Source organism: Microcaecilia unicolor, chromosome 3, assembly GCF_901765095.1.
Source record: "Microcaecilia unicolor chromosome 3, aMicUni1.1, whole genome shotgun sequence".
NCBI lineage: Eukaryota > Metazoa > Chordata > Amphibia > Gymnophiona > Siphonopidae > Microcaecilia > Microcaecilia unicolor.
This window is the reverse complement of record NC_044033.1, coordinates 48,526,380-48,540,838: the sequence shown is the minus strand read 5'-3', so window position 1 is coordinate 48,540,838 and position 14,459 is coordinate 48,526,380. Positions and strand designations below refer to the sequence as shown.

The window sequence follows — 14,459 nt, the reverse complement described above, 5'->3', positions numbered from 1 at the left end:
GATTATGAGTGGCTGAAGTGTGAAGGAGATTACCCACATTCTGACAATGGTGGAACTTATTGCACCAATTAATGGTGCTAGAACAGCAAGATGTGCAGATGTCACCAAGCCAGAAGCAGGCAATTTTGTCCATTTAGGGGGAGTGTATACACTTTTTGTCACCCAGAGCGTGAAACATGATCCTTAATACCTTTGCATAGGAACTTGGGGAAGGGGGGGGGGGGGGGGAGACTAGGTCAGTTGTAATTTTGAGTTTCAGAGACTGGGAGATGCTTACTATTATGGTCACTAGCCAGACTACTGGTCTAGTACCTCTGGCACTTTAAACGACCCTTATCAAACCTATTCTTAAGAAGTCAAATCTTCATCCAATGCAGGTGAAGAATTACCAGCCAGTATCAATCTCTAAAATTCTAGAATCGGTGGTCTTCTTTCAGCTTCAATCACATATAGAATCAATCAGTGATTTACACCCAGAGCAATCAGATCAGGTTTCAGTACAGAGACTGTCATCACCGTGCTTGTAAGCGAACTCTACAGCCACTTGGAATCGGTCCAAATTGCTTTAATAGTATCACTTGACCTTTCAGTGGTGTTTATTTGATTGACCACAGTCTTCTGTGCTTGGTCTCCTTAGACATTTCAGGAGCAGTAATGAATTGGTTTTCTTCTTTCATAGGGCAACATACATTCAAGGTGACATAGCCTTCCTCTATGTCTTCCTTTCACACTTTGTCTTGTGGGGTCTTACATGGATCTATTCTCTACTTTTTGATCTTTTTGTTAGTCCTCTGGTACTACTAATCCAGTCTTATGGTATCAGTTCTTACTCTTATCCAGACGATTTCTTACTTATATATTATGCTGATCTGAAAACTGTTAATCTACAGCCTCTTCAGAACTGTTTACATAAAGTAGCATCTTGGCTACTAGATCACTGACTTATACTGAACCCGGAAAAAACAGTGGCCTGCTGGATTACATGCCCTTTTCTCCTCCCTATTTCATGCACACTCTGTTCAATAGGCAAATTACTCCAGTTAGTTCATTTAAATACTTAGGAATTATTATTGACTCAACACTTTCTTTCTCCCCACAGATTTCTCAAGTTCTTAGAACTGATTTTCTACGTAAGCTGAGGTCCATTTGTAGTATGGTTGATTTCAACTCTCTTTGTTCTCCGTTACATTAACTCACAATATGACTACTGTAACGTCATTTACGCAGGCATTACGAAGTCTAATCTTCAGTATTACAGACCTTTCAAAACACTGCAGCATGAATTATTTGCCATGCGAAACGTCACTATCATGTTACACCACTTCTTAGGCAGTTTCACTGGCTTCTGATTAAGTTTAGAATAACGTTTAAGAATCTAACTCTAATGCTCAAGATTCTATATAGCAATAATCCTGCTTGTGTGGCATCTTTAATCATTCGTTACACTCCATCTCGCACTCTCCGATCTCTTAATGTTTGACAGTTTTATTCTTTGTTACTAAATGCTTTTTCTTTCCTGTCAACCAATGAAATTCCTTTCTATTTCTTTTCTTTTTTTTTTTTTTTGGTGTATGATTTTGTCTTGATTCGATAGTGAATGAATCAGTAAGCAGTATAGTAAATGAACGATAAATGATATCATCGAGCCCTGGGAAGGGTGGGCGAAGAAATGGGAGGAGGAAGGAATATGCTAGGATCTCAGGCAGGCTGCAAATGACTTGCGAAGTGTAAGAAATAAACAGTGCTATGGGACAAGAATACAAGAGTGGGGGGGGGGGGGGGGGGGGTAAAACAATTGAAAATTTGATGGAGTAGGCTTACTTAACAAGATTAGTGTGTTTATTTAGGTGGGAAGTTACAACGTGGACTACCATTAAGACGTGTTATTTCACTGTTAACCCCAGGTTTTAATAACCAGGTCTTATTGTATAAAATGGGACCTATGCTAAAAAAACACAAATTAGTGGCAAAATAACAAGTCTTGTCAGTAGCCCACACTGATAACTACACCTCTCAGTGTGGTATATTAATACTGTTTGTATTCTGTGTTGAGCTATTTGTCAGTAAAAAAAAATGTGTTAAAATTAAAGCAGATGCTATATGTTCCTGGCTGCTACTTTTGTATGCATATACCCCTAGACAGTTTTATAAGTTCCTAAAAGACAGTTAAGTCTCTTAGGGGCCATCTTACAAAGGCACACTGAAAAATGGCCTGCAGTAGTGTAGATGTGTGTTTTGATTTGAGCGTGCACAGAATCATTTTTCAGCGCACCTGTAAAAAATACCTTTTTAAAATTTTGGCGAAAATGGATGTGCGACAAAATGAAAATTGCTGTTCATCCATTTTGGGTCTGAGACCTTACCGCCAGCTATTCACGTAGCGGAAAGGTCTCACGCGGTAACCGGGTAGTAATGGTCTACGTGAGTAAAATGCCAGTTACCGCCCGATTACAGCCCGCATGCCAAAAATGAAATTACCGCAAGGACCACGTGGTAGCCGGGCGGTAACTCAAAATTGATGCGCGTTGGGTGCGTGTAGGTGCTTACGCGGCTTAGTAAAAGGGCCCCTTATAAAATTACCTTCTTGCTGAACACTCCGAAAGGAAATATTACTCTTAAAATAGCTGAAATATTAAAAATGAAAACACTATTATTGCTGCAATAATAATTTACTGATTTGTATTCATTCCTTAGTAGCAGAGGTAGGGTTCCCATCCTTGCATGCCTTATAGCTCCTGCTGTTGTACAGTAGAGAAAATTGTATTCTGATTATTAAAGGTCATTTAAATTTTTTCCAGTCTTACATTTTCCTGTGACGGTCATCACTTATACACAGCAAACAGTGAGGGAACTGTGATAGCCTGGTGCCGGAAGGACCAACAGCGCCTGAAACTGCCCATGTTTTACTCATTCTTCAGTAGCTACGCAGCTGGCTGATGGTCAGACTTACATATAAAACATTCCATCCTTGAAGGAGTTGAAATCCAGATTAAATGGACTTGGAAGAGTGAGCCTTGCTCCACAGATTGATCTCCTTTTCTGATTAAGTAGCTAGATATCACAGTGCAAGTCAAAAAAATATTGTAAGTGTATATGAATTTGATTTGAGATGTGTGCAGATCTCAAGACACTTTTTTGCCATGTATGTTCAGAGGTCAGCAGTGCAATGTCATGTCCAGATGCCCCTATTGAGCTTAAATAGTATAAGATGTGATGGTACTTTTTTAAAAATTATTATTACATAAACTTAAGTATTTCAAAGGCTGTTGCGTTGATAAGGACCTTATTTCTTGTATTCTTTATGTTCTAAAATATCAATAATGTCACATTTTTTGTTTTTACTCAGTGACTAAATATTTATATAATTGTCTACATATTTATTATTATACACTTTGTTCTTCCTTCTAAACATTCAGCATTTGAGCAGCAATTTATTTGTGTATTTTTGCACTTACCATTGTATGAAGTGTCTTATTTCTTAATTATTTTAATCACCAAAGTACAGCACCACAATTTAAAAGTTTTAAATTAGGTTCCAAATGTTGTGATCATTTATATTGCTATATAGCATGCAAACTTGTGTTGCTTTCCTGTGTACAAGAATGTGGAAATAGATTTTCACTGTATTTTTTAGTTTTGAATCTGCCTTGCTTCAAAGAAGTACAAACTTACGTATTATAGGAAATTCAAGTAAATTTAATTTTGTGTAGCACTAACTATCAGAACTAAAATGGAAACTAGCCATCATGCACAGTGTAAGGGTTCTAAAGTCGAGACCTGCACCGGAATGGGGTTTGTGGGATTCACATGGGGATGGAATCAATTTCTGTGGGGTTCCCGTGGGGACGGAAGCAATTCCTACAGGGTTCCTGTTTAAGTATAAGCTGCACCTGCGCCAGCCTCTCACCTCCAAGTTCTTTGAGTGCTGCCTCCTCCTCCTCCTTGCTTTAACAACGCAGATGCGGAAAGTCTTTCATTAATCCTCTCTGCTCCAGGGCTGATGCGCAGGCCTCAGCTATGACACAGACATGAGCATCAGAGGTCACCTGACATACTGGCGCGTGCATGTGGCAACCTCTCAGCACACAGAAACAAGTCTTACATGTGTGCACCAGAGTGTTCCTAGTTTAAACTGTTCCTTCCTTGCCTGCAGTTCTGTGGCTCAAACCTAATGAGAGACAGAGCCGACTGGAAATTTTTTTTTAGGTACCATTAAATTCTTGTAGGGATGGGTGAGAACAGGTTGAATTCTTGTGGGACGGGTATGATTCCAGTGGGGATGGGTTAGATTCCAATGGGGATGGGTTAGATTTCTGTTCCCGTGCAACTCTGTATTCTAAAGCCTATATAACAACTAGTAATATCCACTGTGCATCATGTGAAATTTTATTTTTTAAACAGCATTATTAAAATTCATGAGGTAGCTCCTCTTCAGTTCTCTTGAGCCCCCTTGTGCCAGACTTATTCAGAAGAGAATCACAAGTTGTGTCACACAAGCTGTAGGCAAGGCTATATGGGATGAACCTGGAGAAAGCTGTATCTGGTCCTCATGTTAATACTAGTAAATTCCACTGTGCTCATCCAAATATGGTTTGCATATGTTATGCAGCATACTTGGGGGTTTTGCTGGGTTATACAATTTTAAACTTTCACATTGAGGAATGTATATTGTAACAGAGAGCCTACATTTGGTCAGGGGCAGTTAGGAAGGGGTTGCTGATTGGAAGTTATTGTAAAGGGGGCATCAAAAACTCACAGAATGGGGCCTACATCAACCAAGGAGACCTGTCTTCCAAGGAAAAAAAAATCCCTAGTGAGACTCAGATGTGAAGGAGAAAGGGGGCAGAATGCATGATGAGCACCGGATGAGATGAATCAGGTAGGAGAGGCTTATGTTTAAAAGAATCTGAGACTGATCTTCTCTCTGTCCTGTCCACTTGAATTAGTAGGCAAGAGACAGAGTAAATTGCAGTCACTGCTCAGAGAGAGGGCTAGATGTTTCTTACTAGTGGCCACCTTCTGCAGTCACCGCCTCTTGCTGCCGCCTTCTTATCGTGCTTCTGAAGAAATTGTCCATATTCCTCTGCCAGCAGGATCTTCACCACCTCACAATGACCAGTGACCTGCCACTGCTGATGATGGTTTTTTTCCCTGCATTTTCCAAGAACATGTCCTGTGACTTTACCAGGGCAGTCATGAACTCATAATGTATGTTAACCAATTTAAAAGAAACTGTATCTTCATAACCAATATGAGTCAATACACTTTGCTGTATATGAAGCAATCTGTGATGCTGTTACGAAAGAATTTAGGATAATTATGCACCAAGGAGTTTAAGAAATGTACATCCTAATGGTTATTATTGCTACTTATGCTGCTGAAATATTGCATGCTACATGCTGGCAACTCTTTGGCGAGGGGAGGGGGGAATTTTCAAATTCTCACTGGTGCAAAGTCTGCGGGTGTGTCTAACTCATGGATTTTGTACTAGTTTTGCTTTGAAATTTACTGTAGGGACATTTGCACTTTTTCTGTAGACAATATTTAGAGGTTTTTTATGAAGGTAAGCACGTATTTTAAGCAAAAAAATAAATTCTTTGAAAATTGCCTTCTCTTCCCCAACCCCAGCATAGGCCTGTGTTTCAATACCAAAATATAAATTATTTTGTCACACACAAAACAATCTCATATTCACTTAGCTTTATGATCAGGAGATCTATTTACATCTCATTTATCAAGTTAAGAATCCAAATATGATGATTTCTAAATCAGGTAAAAGTTGTGACTATGATGGAGATAGGAAGTAGGAAACTAAATGCTTTTAAATACTTTCCTGTTACAATGGTGGAGTGTTGGTTTCTAGTATGAAGACTAAAAAGTGATACATTTCATTAATTTACTTTCTGGCATACACTAATTGGCAGTTTGCTAAGAATCTACTTGCAATGACAGGCTACATTAACTATTTATGCTGAAAATTGTATTATTGATGAATGGAGGAAAAGACTTCAGTGTGCAATCAATTCCTTTTTAGTCGATTGACAGATTAAAGACAGTTTGATTTTTAGCCATCACAAGTCAAAAACCTCCTCCTCCCTTTCGTTATTATGTATCATTTTAGGTATTTTTTAAAATTTTAACTAATAATGTCCTTTCTCATTCTTCAAAGATTTGACTGTAAATAAAAACCGATGGATATAACAAAAACGTAGCTGTCCCACAGGCTTTAAAGCTGATGGAATGAAAAAGCCTATGGACAGCTACGTTTTTGTTATATCCATCGGATTTTATTTATAGTCAAATCTTTGAAGAATGAGTTAAAATTTTAAAAAATACCTAAAATGATACATAATAACGAAAGGGAGGAGGTTTTTGACTTGTGATGGCTAAAAATCAAACTGTCTTTGTCAATCGACTAAAGAAGCATTGATTGCACACTGAAGGCTTTTCCTCATTCATCAATAATACAATTTTCAGCATAAATATAGCCTGTCATTGCAAGTAGAGACTTATTATGTGAGGCAAGCTGTCAGCCATTAGATTTTTATTTTTGTAGAAATCTGCAAAGTATATTTTCAGAGGAACTCTGTATTTGTTCAGTTTGATATTTTTTTTTATATATAATGCTTCTCATGATTTTATTTGTCATATACCTCTTATATAAATTCTTCTGTGCTTCAGGATTTTTACATGCACCTGTGATCTTGATGCCAGTGCAAAGATAATAGAAACAATGTATACCTGATTATGGAGGTGTATATATACGCTTTGCAACTTCTTTATGGCATATGATATGCGTATAGATGAATTTGTTGATAATGTTTGAAATCTGTAAGCTGGCAAGTTAAATTTACTGTTGAAATTATGAGATGAAACATGTAGCAAAATGGTGCTAAGTATGTTGCAGTCCAATCAAAATAGTAATGCTTTCTGATTATGAGAAAATATTGTCAAACATTTATTAGCAACAATGGATTCATAGTGGATATTGTTGTAAGTTTAGCAGTCTAGCTTACTTACCACAAAAAAAAGTCCTGTATTAATGTTTTGGACATGATTCCATTGGTTGTTAAGCAAAAAAAGAAAAAAAAAAAGGAAAAATGATATTGTATAATATTGTGATATGTGTTGTTGACAGCTTTATAATTTGGATTGTGGAGTTAAGACTACAATAGAAGCAGCTTTTTAAAAAAAAAGTGTTTACAAAAATGTAAAGTTAAGAAGATATCAGAATCTCAGGAACCATAAAGTCCACATTAAGGACCAATTAATTATACTGCATGCATTTAAGAAATCCATGGTTGCAGTAATAGGAAATCCATTACTATGTGGAGCCCTTTTAAAGGTATAAATCTGAACCATGATCTTTATGGAAAAATAACATCCATGAAGTCCTCAAAATCTGTACTATTCCATAAAAGTCTTACTTTAACACATTTGTTTTACAGCAATATAATCTTCTTTCATAAGTTTTTTTTTCAGTATGTACATGTAATCCTTTAGACAGCTACAGTGTTCCACAGCAGATGCTCTGGAAACCCACTGTGAAATATAGCGCTAAAGGCTGGAGTTACCAACAGTTACTAATAAAGCACTTTAAAGGCATTGGCGCATAAGTCCCTTTGCATAAAATGGGACCTGTGGCAAAATAAAATACATTCACAGTATTAACACGCAGCAGCACTTGCTATTAACTCTAGCACTATATGCTGGATCTATGTGTGTAACGTAAGTATCGCTTTTTAAAACTTACTACCTGTTTACAGAGTGGTATTTAGGGCTGCCTTTAATCTCATAAGGTAATGACTACTTTCAGTACAGGTCAAATTTGTGCACTTGTGTTGGTACGTTGTCATAGATAGGAACAGATTAACCCTCTTTTAATGTTTTCTTAGTTCACAAAGCCTATGGTATTCTAACAAATGTTGTGAAATAGCATTCCTTCAGTGTATATTCTCTGTCAGTTATGCACTTCTACTTAAATCTTCCCCCTTCCCCCCCCCCCCCCCAAAAAAAAAACAATTTCTGACCTGTGTATGCTGTAATATGTACAAGAGGAGTATAGCATTAAATTAATAACATTTCTTTATTTCATCCAGTGCAATGCTATTAAAACTGCTGGGAAAAAATCTATTAAGAGTGTTATTTTTATATTTCATTTAATTATATTAGCAATTTTGCTCATTTCATGTGTGCTTTGTTTTGTGCTCATACTGTGATAGAATATGTGTGCTGGATGTGTTTTAGTAGAAGTTTAATTCCATTTCCTGAAAAATATGTTTTAAACTTCAGTGTCATGCAGCTCCAAGCTATTTTGTTATCAGTACTTTCTAATAAAGATTGAGAGCATATTAAATATGAATTTGAGACTGGCAAAAATTTGTATGCCTCTTATTGTGTGTGTGTATATATAGAATGGTAAAGGTGTATTCATCAATATTTGTGTGTGTGTGTGTGTGTATATAGAATGGTAAAGGTGTATTCATCAATATTTGTGTATTTTGTGTGATTAGTAGTAGTCGTGTGTATTGTCCCTTCAGTGTGCTCATGTCTCTGCTTCTTATTCGGTGTATTTATATCTTATAATTCGTAAGGGTAATTTTATAACAGATTGCCTAGATTGAGATGGTAAGAAGGTGCCCATTTGTAGCCTGTTTTATGAAGCTACATAGGCACATTTGTAGGGTGTTAAGTTCTAACGCATACTTGGTGCATGTGATAACAACACAAAGCTCATTAAAGCATTTTTCAGTAAGTAATCTTTTTGCACGTGCTAAGCTTGTATTTATATTTTGAATTTCTTTTTGAAGGGGATGTGTCAGGGATGCAGAATGGGTTGTGAACACCACTATTCATTTAGCATGTTGACATTTGGCTATCACATCCAGGAGTGGTTCTGGGCCATGATGCAGGAAGGGATGAGGTGCTTTCTCAGCCGGCACGATGCTGTGGCATCTAGGGCATTGACATTGGCTCCACAGGAGCTGCAACCCATTCTCAAGGTTTGTGCTTTGCCTAGTGCTAATGTCTCGAGGAGTTCCAGAGCAGATACACTCCCAAGACTCTGTCAATTTCCAGTTCCTTGAGGAAGGACGCTTCCTCGGAACAGCAGAGGACATTGGTTCCTTGGCATTCTCATCCTGGTCCTAACCATGGAGGCAGAGTCTGAGACAGGCACAGACTCACACACTTTCGGGGGGGGGGGGGGGGTGTTTTTATGAGTCTGATTCGGACTACTCCAGGAGAGCATAGTTGCAATCCCAGTAACTGTCCTTGATGCCCTTTCAGCAGGAGGGAGGCTGAATTTTTTCCAAGAAAGGTGGCCCCTTGTAACCTCAGACCAGAAGAAAATGTAGGTTCCCCCCCCCCCCCCCCCCCGGGAGGTTCAACAACGTTATCATCAGTCAAATCCTGGTTGTCCTTACCTGACACATGGTGATTTGGTAGAATGTTCAGCATCAAGTTCATGAACAGATGAGAAAAATTTCAATTTTGCCTCCATTCATTTTAGATCATCAGTTGCAACTAGCTGTAAAAGCTATGTTCTAACCAATTCTAACAAAGTTCTTGATTTTTAAATGAATACGTTTTTAGCATTTTGAAATTATTGAAAAGAAATAAAAGTAAAAAATAGTTATATTAATGATTAAAATGAACAAATAATTCGGACCTATGACTACTACTACTACTATTTAGCATTTCTATAGCGCTACAAGGCATACGCATGAAGAGGCAATGGCATGTTAAGAGTTTACTGATCTCTTGACAAATGAACTGCCACCATACTGCTTGTGCCACTCAGGTCCTTGAAACTAAATATTAAAATTGGGTATACTGTAATTTGGTGGATACAGAAAAAAGAAAAAAAAGACTAAGTTATTTATGGAGTATGAAGTGATTGATGGAGTAGTATGTGATTTGTTAATACCACACACAGAGTATATGAGGTGCTTGACATTTCTTGGGGTTTGCTGTTTATATGCATGTGGGGAACATGTTATTATGCAGACAGTGTAATTCTTTTTTTTATGTGGTCAGAGTAATCAAGTTCTTATGTAACTAAGTAGTCAGCGGCTTTATAGCTCAGTCTTCCCTTTTGAAGTCATTACAGAGAGCTATAAAACATATATTTTGAACCTTATATGTACTGTTATTAATTTACATTGCTGCAGTTTTGTTTTATGTTGTTGTGCTGTTGGATGGAAAATACATTGAAAATACATATTGAAACAAAGGGGTTTTAGAGGCACAGGGTGCTTTATACAATATTTACATCAAAATCAGTGGGGATTTTCAATGATCTAGGGTGGTAATCCACCTCTAATGAATATTCCTGCATGGGTGAGTTGTATCTCTGAGAAGTTCACTCTTTCACTTAAAAAATGTTTGCACTACATATTTTCTTTGAATATTGTAGCGGTTTTCATTCCTGGCAGCAACATGGAACAAACAATATAATTATATGGATTAAAATAAGTGGAAGTGGTATCTTCTAAAAAATTATGGTGTATAAGATAAGTTCCTTAATTGATTTGATTTGCTTACTTTATTTTTGTCTATTAGATTGTAAGCTCTTTGAGCAGGGACTGTCTTTCTTCTATCTTTGTGCAGCGCTACGTACACCTTGTAGCGCTATAGAAATGCTAAATAGTAGTAGTAGTAGTAAGTTCCTACACAGCTTTGTTAATTTAGTACTCCGGATATTAATGTTTTTCCCAAAGCCATAGGAGCCAACTTTTCAAAATTAGTGGGGGTGCTAAGCCCAGTGGAAATAACCCCTTCCTGGACACATACAAGGAATTTTCTCAATATTGGGGGTGCTCAAGCACCCACAGAGTCGGCTCCTATGCATCAAGATGAAAGTGCACTGCCAATCTAGACTGCAAGAGCGCGTTGGCTGCTTATCTGGAGTAGACCAAAGCCCATAGAAAGTCCACCCAGCTCTTTGTTTCTTTTGACCCCATTAGGATTGCCATTGGTAAACACACTCAATTAGCTCACAGACTGCATCTCCTTTACTTATGCCCAGGCTGAACTGACTCTGGAGGGTCAGGTCAAAGCTCACAACATCAGAGCCATGGCTGCATCATTTGCCCATTCTGGATTCAAGAATGAAACTAGAACCAATAGAGCACAGACTTTAAGGAATTGTCAACTCACAAATTTGAGCTCATTTTTTGAGATCCTTTCCCCTTGAAGTAAAACACTTAGAAAATTTCTCTGTGTACACAGAGATTCTGGTTTTGCTTAGCTTTGTAATTTTATATTAATCACACAATAAATACCAGCCTCAAAACAGTAGTAACAATTCAGCAAAACAATAAATTCTTCAAGTTACGACTTTGAGATCATACAACATCCCATGAAGAGAAAACTGCTTGATTATTTAAAGATGGAGAAAAAGTCTCAAACTTAAGTGACAGCAATTTCACCACTGTGTACAGCTGTCATAAATCAGTCGGACAAAGATAGTAACAACCGCTCCTGGAAAAAATACTGAAGGTTAAGCACCAGGAAAGAATCTAAATTGCACTTATCTGCTTCTTCAGTGATGACAAGCACCTTCCAGCATCCTTAATATTGAAGCATTCAATGGGGCATGTCGGCAGTGTACTGAAGGCGGGATGGGACGTGGTTATGAGATGGGCGTCCTCGGCGGATAATGGAAAAAAGAAGGGCGTCCCTTATGAGCATTTGGATGACTTGGTCCAATTTTTTTCACGACCAAGCCTCGAAAAGGTGCCCAAACTGACCAGATGACCACCAGAGGGAATCGGGGATCACCTCCCCTTACTTCCCCAGTGGTCACCAACCCCCTCCCACCCAAAAAAAAAAGTAAAAACATTTTCTGCCAGCCTCAAATGTTATACCCAGCTCCATCACAGCAGTATGCAGGTCCCTGGAGCAATTTTTAGTGGGTACTGCAGTGCACATCAGGCAGGCGGACCCAGGCCCATCCGCCTCCCACCTGTTACATTTGTGGTGGTAAATGTGAGCCCTCCAAAACCCACTGTACCCACATCTAGGTGCCCCCTTTACCCTTTAAGGGCTATGGTAGTGTTGTACAGTTGTGGGGTTTGGGGGGCTCAGCACCCAAGGTAATGGAGCTATTCATGGGAGCAATTTATGAAGTCCACTGCAGTGCCCCCTAGGGCATGTGAGGGGGACCAGTGCACCGGTCCTGGCATATGAGGAGGACTAGTGCACTACAAATGCTGGCTCCTCCCATGACCAAAGGGCTTGGATTTGGTCGTCTTTGAGATGGGCATCCACGGTTTCCATTATGGCTGAAAACCGGGGACGACCATCTCTAAGGTCGACCATCTCAACATTTAGGTCAACCATCTCTTAGGTTGACCTAAATGTTGAGATTTGAGCATCCCTGACCGTATTATCGAAACGAAAGATGGACGGCCATCTTGTTTCGATAATAAGGGATGCTCCGCCCCTTTGTGGGGACATCACATAGTAACATTGTAAATGACGGCAGAAAAAGACCTGCATGTTCCATCCAGTCTGCCCAACAAGATAAACTCCTATGTGCTACTTTTTGTGTATACCCTACTTTGATTTGTACCTGTCCTTTTCAGGGCACAGACCGTATAAGTCTGCCCAGCACTATCCCCGCCTTCCAACCACCAGCCCCGCCTCCCACCACCGGCTCTGGCACAGACCGTATAAGTCTGCCCAGCACTATCCCCGCCTCCCGCCACCGGCTCTGCCACCCTCAGAGATGGACGCCCTTAGAGATGGGCGTCCCCATTTGAAAATGCCCCTCTGTATGATCTAAGTAGTAACTTGAAGAATTTATTGTTTTGCTCTAATTTTATATGTGAAAATGACCAGAATGTGTACTTTTACATAACCTGCGGGTGTGCAAGTATTGTACATAAGTACATAAGTAATGCCACACTGGGAAAAGACCAAGGGTCCATCGAGCCCAGCATCCTGTCCACGACAGCGGCCAATCCAGGTCAAGGGCACCTGGCAAGCTTCCCAAACGTACAAACATTCTATACATGTTATTCCCGGAATTGTGGATTTTTACCAAGTCCATTTAGTAGCGGTTTATGGACTTGTCCTTTAGGAAACTGTCTAACCCCCTTTTAAACTCTGCCAAGCTAACCACCTTCACCACGTTCTCTGGCAACGAATTTCAGAGTTTAATTACACGTTGGGTGAAAAAAAATTTCTCCAATTTGTTTTAAATTTACTACACTGTAGTTTCATCGCATGCCCCCTAGTACTAGTATTTTTGGAAAGCGTGAACAGACGCTTCACATCCACCTGTTCCACTCCACTCAATATTTTAAATATCTCTATCATGTCTCCCCTCAGCCGTCTCTTCTCCAAAGTGAAAAGCCCTAGCCTCCGTAGTCTTTCTTCATAGGGAAGGGCAGAAACCTCATTTTTAAAATTTAGGGCTGTTTAGAAAACACCTTAGCGGTTAGTGCAGCAGGCTTTGATCCTGGGAAACTGGGTTTGATTCCCACTGCAGCTCCTTATGATTCTGGGCAAGTCACTTAGGGGTTCTTTTACTAAGGTGCCCCGAAAAATGGACAGCGTTAGTGTAGGTGCGTGTTTTGGGCGTGCACAGATCCATTTTTCAGCGCACCTGTAAAAAAGGCCTTTTTAAAATTTTTGCCTAAAATGGACATGTGGCAAAATAAAAATTGGTGCATGTTCATTTTGGGTCTGAGACCTTACCGCCAGCCATTGACTTAGCGGTAGGGTCTCATGTGGTAACCGGGCAGTAATCATCCACACACAAAGAATGATGAGTAGCGCCCAGTTTCCGCTATGTGCAGGAAAATAAAAATTATTTTCTGGCGTGCGTAAAACATGAAATTACAGCCCAGGCCTTGCATTATCCAGGCAGTAACTCCAAAATGATGCACGGGCGCGCTTAGGCACCTACACGGTTTAGTAAAAGGGCCCCTTAAGCCTTTATTGCCCCAGGTACAAATAAGTACCTATATATACTATGTAAACTGTTCTGAATGTAGTTGCAAAAGTCACAAAACGCCAGTATATCAAGTCCCATTCCCTTTCCTGAATCTTGTTTTGTTTTTCCTTGTGTCCAATATTTATATATTGCAGTGGCATTCCTAGGGTGGCTGACACCTGGGGTGGATTGCCGATGCGCCCCCCCCCCCCGGCGAAAGGCCACCTCCCCCGTGAAAGGACACACCTCCCCCCCCCCCCCCCGGCAAAAGGACACCTCCCCGGGTGCATTTTTACCTGCTGGGGGAGTGCCGCGCGCCTGTCTGCTTTGCTCGGTCCATGCTCCCTCTGCCCCAGAACAGGAAGTAACCTGTTCCAGGGCAGAGGGAGCACGGAACGAGCGGAGCAGACAGGCGCGCGGCACCCCCCCAGCGGCGTGCACCCGGGGTGGACCGCACCCCCCCCCCCCCCAGGAACGCCACCGATATATTGTCTTCTGGATAATGCTGCTGTTC

The 14,459-nt window shown here is 39.9% G+C and overlaps 1 protein-coding gene across 1 annotated transcript in view; it reads left to right on the top strand.

Annotated features, from left to right (window-relative positions):
• LYST (lysosomal trafficking regulator) overlaps nucleotides 1-7,550 on the top strand; it is a 347,836-nt gene extending 340,286 nt beyond the window's left edge. The window contains exon 52 of the mRNA XM_030195890.1: nucleotides 2,799-7,550. Within this exon, the coding sequence (XP_030051750.1) occupies nucleotides 2,799-2,937 (139 nt within the window). The 3' untranslated portion in view covers nucleotides 2,938-7,550. The remainder of the gene's footprint in view (nucleotides 1-2,798) is intronic.
• Nucleotides 7,551-14,459: the final 6,909 nt, after the last annotated feature.